At 31.6% G+C, this 10,956-nt stretch overlaps 1 protein-coding gene across 1 annotated transcript; it reads left to right on the forward strand.

Annotated features, from left to right (window-relative positions):
• Positions 1-7,936: 7,936 nt before the first annotated feature.
• LOC110785455 (patellin-3) lies at positions 7,937-10,956 on the forward strand. The gene is made up of 4 exons (XM_021989896.2): positions 7,937-9,334; positions 9,628-9,752; positions 9,865-10,006; positions 10,417-10,956. The coding sequence occupies exons 1-4, from the start codon at positions 8,117-8,119 to the stop codon at positions 10,669-10,671; spliced, it is 1,740 nt and encodes a 579-aa protein (XP_021845588.2). The 5' UTR covers positions 7,937-8,116; the 3' UTR covers positions 10,672-10,956.

The following is a 10,956-nucleotide window of genomic DNA, read 5'->3' on the forward strand; positions in this document are numbered from 1 at the left end:
AGTAAAACGCGGAGCAACGCCCGGGCCACACACTAGTTCTAATAAAATGATGTATTTTTATAGCCATACAAATTATATTAACGGGACAACAAATTACTATACTATAAATATATTTTCGTTGGTACCGTATACTCTATCCGACCCTTTTTGTACTTTACGTATTTCATTTCAGGTGTCCTATTTTGTTTTTTACATTGAGAATATTTCATTTTCCGTTATCACATAAATGCCTTAATATTCTATCAAAATTTGTGTCATAGGATTATTTTAACCAACTAAATTCATTGGAGAATTTAATCTCTCACTCTTTTTCATATGGGCATTAATTCTTTCTCATTTTCACAATGACAAATTTTTGATACAGTGAAAACGTTATAAATAAACGTATTGTGCCTTGTTTAAATAAAACAATAGAGGAATCTCAATGCACATTAATCTATAATAATAATATATTAAAAAGCGTTGTGAAAAATGTCTATGTGTTACGTAGTATTCTCTCCCTTACGGCACATCATCCACTCATCAAGTGTTGTGTCATGTCATGGATAACCAAAAATCAATACAATGAAGTTTGAACACAAACCCTCAAGTGTAGATGTAAGATGATAACTCTCATTACCTTCTTAACCAACTACCAATTGTGGTTTATCTCTTCACATTAATTTATAAATAAATACTAACGTGAAGTCTAAAACAACTAATTTGTATTGACATTTTATTTTCTATGGACTATCTTGATAATAAAATAATAAAATAATTAGGACAACCATGAAGAAATATGATGTCATAATTCTCATAAGATCAACTATAGAAATGCCCTGGATATCTACATATATATCTAATTTGGTGTATATTGATTTGAAACACTTAGTTCCACCAAAAAATAAATTATACAAATTGTAAGATGATCTAACTGAAAAATTACTTAGCACGATAAATGACGTATTGTGTTTGTGTAGTTAACGAACCTAATGGATGTTTTTCACTTTATGAAATACATATATTTTGGTCAAATATTTAGCACAAGAAAAATCTAAAATGTTAACTATTCAATGTAGCAATCGAAGCATCGCCGAGGCCACACACTAGTTAGTCGTTAAATCGCGTGCATAATACCAAACATAAAGAACAAAAAGAAACGGAGGGAGTACTAAGTTGAGTAGTTTGCATTTTATTTCCTGATTTTCATTTTTTTTTGTTTATATGATCTTCCATACATTAGAAATTTATTTTCTCTTTTGACTGTGATTTAATCGATCACTAACTTGTCTAAACAATAGAAATATTACTTAATAAAAAAAAATTGACTGCCTTTCCTCTTAAATTTATGAAATTAATTGGACAACGAACATTAGTTGTTTATCATAAACAAACAACATTAGTTATAAATTTTACCTAATCAAATTATTTGGTAGTGTTTCTTAAATTTAATATATTGATACAATAAATTTCTAGAATATGTTAAGATTTGAAAAGTTATCAATTAATATATTTTGTTATTTAAGTTTCCTATTATAAAGATATGTTAATTTACTTTTTCTTTTAATTGATTAAAATGCCTTTTTTAGTAGAGTGGCTCAAGATGCAGAGCGAAGGATTGGAGTTTTGAAGCTCTCTCATTCTCCATCACCCTACTTTAATACTCCCTCCGTCTCATAATATAGTGCCCGTTTGACCAAAATCACGGTTATTAAGGTAAAGTATAACATTGATAATAAAAACAATAATTATTTGTTCTTTCAAGATAAAGTACGTGTTAGTTGGCTTTTATGGAGAGAGAAATTAGAGATTAAAGGTGTGTACATAATAAATAGGCCTAAAAAAGACAAAAATCAAGCACATGGGTTGAATAAAAGTCAAAAAATACAATTTTCAAAGTAAAAATTAATGGTTTAAAATAGAAATAGGCACATCATTTAGGGACACCATTTTAGGAAAACAGGCACTATATTATGGGACGGAGGGAGTAATATAAATAAATAGATAGATAGGTAAAGTTATATATTTAGCCATGAATCAATAAAATCTAGTGGCGTGTTGCCGTACTTATCAACAAAAGCGAGTAAATGAAAAAAATATTGAAGGAACAACATTGAAATATTACGGAGCATTAGGGATTGTAATATAATGTCCTTGCGGCTTATTAACGGGAAAAAAAAGGTAATTTAAGGAAAAATAACTTAGTGTGATGATTAGTGGTAAAACTAGTGTAATACCCGTGCGATGCACGATTTATAATCTAAACATAAATTTATACTTCCTCCATTTTTTTTAATTGCACCATCTTAGGTTTTAGGACTATTCTCATATTCTTATGTAGTTATTTTTTGTGATTTATATGTAAATGTGGAATCTTGTTAGATTCTTCTCGAAATACATTTTCAAATTATCAAATTTTTATAATCTTTTCAAATGTATAATGAGAGATATTAATGGTTAAAATATTGCATTGACAAACGTGAAATCTAAGATGGTGTAATTACAAAATATGGAGGAAGTATGAAATACAGTAGACAATAATTAATGATGGTTGGTTTTGTTATTTCGCATTCGGTGTCATATTTATTAAAACAGTTAAAACAAATAAGGGTAATAAATAAATTTATTTTCTCTTTCATTCACCTCTTGTGTCAAGAATAAACTTAATTATCTCATCCACCCTTCACTTCGACAGTAATACACAGTGAAAACTTGCACAGTCGCCCCATTAACTTCATTACCCGACCACTTAACACCTAACTACACCATTTATTTTATTCGGTTAGAGATGAATTTGAGGCGAGGCGAGGCCTGCATACTCATACCCGCCTATAATTCTCATCTCCATCCCCTCCATCCACGATAGGAACGATACCCACGACTCTCAATTCCCGTCTCGAGAGGTACAAAGTAAAATTTATCCATGTTTCATGACTCCCCTCCGGTGCATCCAGTACCCCAGCCTAAAATACCCCACCCCTTTTACTCAGTTTTTTTTTTTTTTTTTGGTAATTTGAATTTTAAAACTTATTTTAGAGTTTTTGACAATCCATTTATCTGATTAGAGTAATTGAGTAAATACATAAAACATTATAATGTGTAAGTTAGTAGTAACTTTTTTTATATATTCATAATCAATTAGATGAAGGATTAGCAACGTGTGCATGTCCAATCTAAAATTTATCCTCGTTCCAGTCACTACTTTCGACAAATAATCCATTTGGGGGCGGATGCACGGGGTTTCCCTAAAAACCTGCCCCATTGGCAATATTAACATCAATGTATTGGATAAATAACCCACTTTTCTTTTCAACTAACTTTTAAATATTATGGAAAAAATATTACGATAATGAGAATGTGGCAAAATTTATTTTTGATATTTAAGATTAAGTATAGGCTAGGGCCCGTTATAAAAAATAATATTGCTATGGGTCTCATTTTGTTAATTAAAATTGGGCATATAAAATGTTCGAGACAACCTTGTAAAATATAAAAATTAAGAGTTCAAGTTTGTTATTCATATCCGTACTCATTATATGACACTAATTCTTAGAAAGATGTTAGTATTATAATAATATAATTGATAGTATATGTTCAATTATTATAAGATTTTCTATATCGGTTATCAGAAAATGCATGCAAAGATTCATTGGATTACAAATCATAAATGATCTAAGGTAAACATTCGTTATACATATCCGCATCCAGTATATACAAACAAAAATTGATACTGCATCTAGTAGTTTAGAATTAGTCATTATTTATGTTATAAGATAGAGAGACAAATCATATAGCGATATTTTGTCATCCCCACATCGATTTGACTTTCTTTTGGTATAGTACGGAACATATAGATATAAATACATATATAGTTTGTCATCTCCACAAACTATAGTACAGAGTATACACATTTGTAGGTAGAATAAGTAAATAAGTGATTAGTAGTATAATCGGTTGTTTTGACTCATTCTTAAGCATATGAGTAATCATCTAATACTTAAACATCTCCATAAATTTATTGGTCATTAGTAAATAAGTAACTTGTAGTATAATCGATTATTACCATAAGTAATTAGAAGGTACGTTGTAGGTAAAATAAAAACGAAATATAATAATTATTTTATCATAAGATAGTTATTTATATTATAAGAGAGGCACATCAGAGAATATCATTTTGTCAGCTCTACATCGATTTGCCTCTATTTTAGTATAGTACTACGTATGCAGATATTGTTAAAAATTGACTAAAATATAATTCAATTGTTTAACCTAAAATATTGGTGGAGCTTTTTTAAGTAGAGAGGACCATATGTTAGTTGCACATTGATTTTCTTGTTTTTCTACTTCTTCCATGTTTTTGGATTAGCCAATTTTATTTCCACGGTTGTTAAAAGTAACAACTGTTAAAATCTTAAACTATCAAATAAGTAAAAATTATTTTTAAAAAATGACAATATTGTGCAAGTATTTATACTAATCCAAAAAAAGTTACGGGGTACTCCGTACATGACTTTGTTCATCATATAGTATTAATAATCACCAAAAAAACAGAAAAAGTAGAGGGATAAGTGAATATAATAGATAGTACAAAAATCAAAGAGTTGCATCTAAAAAATTGAGGAAATAAGTAGATACATTAGATTACGCAAGTTTTGTAGTAGATACATTAGATTACGCAAGTTTTGTTCATATATGTTTAAGGAAGTTACTTTTTTTTTTTTTTAAAAAAAAAGTAAAATATTACTATCAATGGCGGTGATAATATCGAATGTAGTTGCTACATATATTACGTATAAAATCGTACTACCAATGGGGGCTATAATTATCGAACTTAGTTGTTAAAATATTATAATTTTTTTATACACTCTTAATCACATATACTTGATTGATTTTCAAATTTATTTGTATTCTAATTATCCAATATCAGTAGACTACATTTAAATTTTTATAAATATCCTACTATGTATTCCGTATAATGATTAATTTTTTTTTAAAAGATAATCTTATATTTGTCATATTTGTTACAAAATTATAGAAAATATAAGTTACAAAATAATTCCCATATGAAGAATGACTTTTTTTTTTAGGAAAATAGAATCAAATATTTTATGAGGTTCAAATTAACAAAATAATTATAGAATCAAATACTTTTTTTTTTATATATCTATAAGAGAGGCAAATTAAAGAGCGGCATTTGTCAGCTCCACATTGATTTCCTCTCTTTTACTATAGTATATAGATTAATAGATAACTTGGTAGTATTATGTAAATATTTAAACAAACTCAAAAAAAGGCTACGGAATACGTAACTATGTTCATCATACAATATTAATAATCATAAAAATAAAAAAATAAAGTAGAGTGATGTGTGAACATAAAATATAACGTAACAATTAAAGAGTTGCATCTAAAAAATTGAGGAATTACGTAGTAGATAGATTAGATTACGCAAGTTTTGCTCATGCATGTTTAAGGAAGTTACATACTTTTTTTAAAGTAGTTAAATATTACTATTCTATCAATGGCGGTGATAATTATCGAATTTATTTGCTAAATATAATACGTCTAAAATATAAAATAGTACAATAATTGGCGGCTATAATTATCGAATTTAGTTGTTAAAATATTCGGATTTTTCATGAAATACCCCCGAATTTTGGCGTAATTCACCAAATGCCCCTCGACTTTCAGAAATTCATCAAATGCCCCTCACAAATGACTTAATACCCAAAATACCCTTACTAATGATGCGCCGTTAGTCCTCCGTTAAACTAATTTTCAAATTCACCAAATACCCCTATTTTAATACTTATTTCACCAAATACCCTTATTCAGAAACTTAATTCACCAAATACCAATAACTTAAAATTACTCATTTTGATGCTCAACGACTAGTTTTTGTGTTTGAAAATTAGCCGTTGCTTATTGTTTGCTTATAAATACTCTTTTTCTGACGGTTTATTGTAGTTTTCCTATTGTTTTGTTAATTTCATATCATTTTTGTCATGAGTTTTCTTTCAAAATCATCATCCACACCCAATGAGTCCACATATGTAAGAGTCCCAAATAAATTTTGTTATCATGAGAGAAAATTTGACATCCGAATATCTGATACAACACTCAATCTGAAGCTCCGGTACAACACTAAAACAGAAAACACTCCTAAAAACACCTCAAAACGTCGCAACTCTTCAAGAAAATAGCTACTTCTTTTGTACCTTATTCTTTATGTGACCAATTAATTATATTTACCACGCAATCGGAAGGTATTCCTTTTTCAATATGGGAAATATCTTTAACATATGCAAACAGATTAAAAATAAAGCTCTTATTAATTTTATTCTAACGCATATGTTCCAGCTACCTCGGCTTCTATTGCTTCCATGCCACATATTTAACGTTAACTCCCTTTTGTCTCCTGTCTCTACTGCCTCCAAACATCTTTCTTCAATCTCCTAACTTTCTCTCAACCTTACAGTCGAGGCATAAAGGTTTTCCCACTTTTCTTTTGAGCTAGGTCCTATTGACATGGTCAGATTTATGGACAAATGTCTATTTTTGGATTTGAGGGAACAAGAAAAAAAAATGAAACTAAGGTATGTTCCAAAGCTCATGAACCAGTGAAAAAACATGAATCTTGGCACAAAGATTTGCCTCCAAACTCAAGATTTTCACATCATGAATCCAAGTTGAAATCGAGGTTGTGATAAAAATGTATGTGTTATTGAACTTGATTTCTTAGTTTCTTTACCATTCGGACAATAAGAAAATTAAGGTGTTAGCTTTAGATTGAATTACTTCAGCTTCACTTACATAAGATCCCTTTGAAAATGAAGTTTTTTGGCCTTTTGCTCAGCTAAAGTGCATTGTCTTTACTGGATGAGGCCTGAACTTATTGGATCATAATTGAAACTTACTGAGTGTTGTATCGGAGCCTCAGATGGAAATTTCCTCCCATAATATTAGAAATTGTTTGGGACTCTTACATATGTGGATTCATGGGTGTGGATGATGATTTTGAAAGAAAACTCATGACAAAAATGATATGAAATTAACAAAACAATAGAAAAATTACAATAAATAGTCAGAAAAGGGGTTTTTATAAGCAAACAATAAGCAACGGCTAATTTTCAAACATAAAAACTAGCCGCTGAGCATCAAAATGGGTAATTTTAAGTTATGTGTATTTGGTGAATTAAGTTTCAGAATAGGGGTATTATATGAAATAAGTAATAAAATAGGGGTATTTGGTGAATTTAAAAATTAGGCTAACGGAGGACTAACGGCGCGTCATTAGTAAGGGTATTTTGGGTATTAAGTCATTTGTGAGGGGCATTTGGTGAATTTCTGAAAGTCGAGGGGCATTTGGTGAATTACGCCATAATTCGGGGGTATTTCATGAAAAATCCGTAAAATATTATAGAGTATTGCAATAACTTTTTTTTTATACAATCTTATTCATATTGTATTGATTTCCTAATTTATTTGTAATCTAATATACTCCGTATTATGTAAGTACAAATCGGTAGATTACTGTAAAAATTTATGTACATAAATATCCTACTACATACTTCGTATAATGGACTAAATATTTATAAAAAGATAATCATATTGTTTATATTTGTTAACAAAATATAGAAAATATTTTACAAAATATAGAAAATATTTTACAAAATATTCCCCATGTATATAATGATATCTTTTTTTTAGGAAACTGTAATCAAATATATACTTTATAAGGTGAAAGTTAACAAAATAATTTGTTTATTTAATTTTTTTTATACTATAAGAGAGGCCAATCAATGAGTGACATTTGTCATCACCACATTGATTTCCTCTCTTTTAGTATAATATATAGATAGATTAAGAAACGTATGTAAATTGTAAATATAATAATAAGCTGTAGCTTTGAAAGCGGGTCCTATAACTTAGCTGGCAATCCGTTTCTGACAGTCTGTTTTCCTCTCCAACGTTCACAACCTTTTCGGCCTCCTCTTCCTCCTTTACTATTAAACCCCCTCATTCTTCTTCTTCCTCTCAAAAATACCTAAATTTCTCTACTATTTCTCCCTCATTTCTCTCCTATCCAACCAAAACTATAAACATAGTAAAACAGAGATTATCATCACCATCATCCATGGCTGAAGAAACCAAGAAGCCCGAGGAAGTGGTGGTTCCGGTCCCGGAACCCGAGAAGCCCGTTGTTCAGAAGGATAACCCACAACCCGAACCCGAGAAGCCGGATGTGGAACCCACCGAGAAGCCTATTGAGGAATCCGCTGAGGCTGAGGTTGAGGCGGCTGAACCTGAGAAGAAGATCGCTCAACAAATCTCTTTCAAGGAAGAGACTAACGTTGCAAGCGAGCTTCCTGAGCCTCAGAGGAAGGCTCTTGAGGATTTGAAGAAACTTATTCAAGAATCCCTTGAAAAGCACGAATTCTCTTCCCCTCCTCCACCCCCTCCTGCTAAGGAGGAAAAGAAAGAGGAAGAGAAGAAGGAAGAGGAGTCCGCCGCCGCCACCACCACCACCACCGCAGAGGAGGAGAAGCCGGTAGAGGAGGTTGTTGTTGCGGTTGCGGTTGCTTCTGTCCCCGCTGTTGTTGAAGCCGTTAAAACCGAAGAGGCCCCCAAAACAGAGGAGACCCCAAAAACAGAGGAGGTCCCTGTTTCTGTAGTAGTTACCGAGGTGAAGAAGGAAGAAGAAGAGAAAACTGTTGAGGACATCAAGGAAACAATCGTGGTTGAGGTTGCGACAACTTCAACACCACCACCAGCAACGACGCCTGTCGCGGAGGAGACACCCAAGGAGGAGGCTGAACCCGCAATCCCCGAGCCGCCAAAGGAGCCAGAAGAAGTCTCAATCTGGGGAATCCCTCTTCTAGCTGACGAAAGAACTGACGTAATCCTCTTGAAATTCCTCCGAGCAAGGGATTTCAGAGTGAAGGATGCGTTCACCATGATCAGAAACACCGTTCGTTGGAGGAAGGAATTTGAGGTTGATACTCTTCTAGAAGAAGACCTTGGAAATGATTACGAAAAGGTTGTTTTTACTCATGGAGTTGACAAACATGATCGCCCTGTTTGTTACAATGTTTTTGGTGAGTTCCAAAACAAGGAGCTTTACCAGAACACTTTCTCTGATGCTGAAAAGAGGAAGAAGTTCTTGAGATGGTTGATTCAATTCCTTGAGAAAACTATCAGAACCCTTGATTTTAGTCCTAAGGGGGTTAACTCTTTTGTTCTTGTTAATGATTTGAAGAACTCTCCTGGGTATGGTAAGAGAGATCTTTACAAGGTTATTGACAAGTTCCTTGAGATTCTCCAGGACAATTACCCTGAATTTGCTGCCAAACAGGTACTTTTTATTGCTTTTTTTAATTCATTTTTTGATCATTTTTGCATTAATTTTATTTGGGTTTGGCTCAAGATAGATTTTTTTTTGTTAATTCTATTTCTGTACATGTTTCTCATCAAAATTTGTTTGTTTGTGTGTTAATTCTGATCTGGGTTTCCTTGGTTTGGCTCAAGATAGTATCTTTGTTAGAAATTCCATGTTTTTTTTCATAGGATTCTGTGATCTTTTGGCATTAATTAATACCAGTATATGGTCGATGTGTTTTTAATCTTTTTGGGTGAATAAATAAATAGGTGTGCATCAATGTTTCATGGTGGTATTTGGCATACAACTGGATCTACTTGACTGTATTTTCACCAAGAAGCAAGAGCAAGTTTGTGTTTGCTAGTCCATCAAAGACTGCTGAAACCCTTTTCAAGTCAGTAAAATTGTCTCTCATTCTTTAATTTAAATCTCTTTTCTCTTTCCTAGTCTGAATTATTATTAATGAATATGTTGTTTGGATGGTTGGAAAACTTAAATAAAAACAGGTACATAGCTCCTGAACAGGTGCCTGTTCAGTTTGGTGGGCACAGTAAGGTTGGTGAACATGAATTTTCACCTGCTGATTCTGTCACTGAAGTTACTGTCAAGCCCGGCAGTAAACACCCCATTGAGTTTTCCTTCTCGGAGGTATATTTTCATTCCTTACTATTCTTGGTTTGATCATTTTAAAAAATAAGTATCATTGCCGGTTTTCAGTTTTTAGTTTAGGGGAACGATGAACATGTTAGATTTTGTAAACTGACAACAAAAAACTGTATTTTCATTCCTTACTATTCTTGGTTTGATCATTTCTAAAAATCAATGCTTATTCGTTTTCATTGCCGGTTTTCAGTTTTTAGTTTAGGGGAACGATGAACATGTTAGATTTTGTAAACTGACAAAAAAAAATGTATTTTCATTTCTTACTATTCTTGGTTTGATCATTTCTAAAAACCAGTGCTTCTTTGGTATCATTGTCGGTTTTTCAATTTTTAATTAAGGGTAACGATGAATATGTTAGATTTTGTAAATTGACAACAAAAAACTGTATGTTGTAGGAAACGGAGTTGGTGTGGGAGCTAAGAGTAATTGGATGGGATGTAACATATGGAGCAGAATTCATGCCATCAAAAGAAGGAGGATACACACTAAACATAACAAAGCCAAAGAAAGTAACAGGAGCAGATGAGCCAGTTATTTGTGACACATTTAAAGTAACTGAGCCAGGAAAGGTTGTTATTACCATTGACAACCAAAGTTCCAAGAAGAAGAAGCTCCTTTACAGGTCTAAAGTCAAGGTTTCTTCTCAGTGATCATCACAAATATTTCAATTTATTCAAAATCATAGTGAATTTTAATAAGTTCTTTCATTTTAATTTTTTGATAAGGAGTTTTGGGGATTATTATTATTTATTATTTGTTTCTTTTTCTTTTGGATTTTATTTTTTGATGGGTGTGTCCTGTTCCTTATATACAGAGGTGCAAAAACTGTGTATTGATACTCTTTTTTATCTGTATATTCTTTATTCTATGTAAATTTAAATTATGGTGGTTGGAGTTGTGACAAAATCTAAATTATAATTTTTGTTCTGATTTTC

Source organism: Spinacia oleracea, chromosome 2 (assembly GCF_020520425.1).
Source record: "Spinacia oleracea cultivar Varoflay chromosome 2, BTI_SOV_V1, whole genome shotgun sequence".
Taxonomy (NCBI): Eukaryota; Viridiplantae; Streptophyta; class Magnoliopsida; order Caryophyllales; family Amaranthaceae; genus Spinacia; species Spinacia oleracea.

Excerpts from the sequence above, each read along its gene's own strand:
- LOC110785455 (XM_021989896.2), top strand. The coding sequence starts at position 8,117 with ATGGCTGAAGAAACCAAGAAGCCCGAGGAAGTGGTGGTTCCGGTCCCG. Across the intron at positions 9,753-9,864 it reads ACTGCTGAAACCCTTTTCAA|GTACATAGCTCCTGAACAGG; the intron begins GTCAGTAAAATT and ends AAATAAAAACAG. Across the intron at positions 10,007-10,416 it reads TTGAGTTTTCCTTCTCGGAG|GAAACGGAGTTGGTGTGGGA; the intron begins GTATATTTTCAT and ends TGTATGTTGTAG.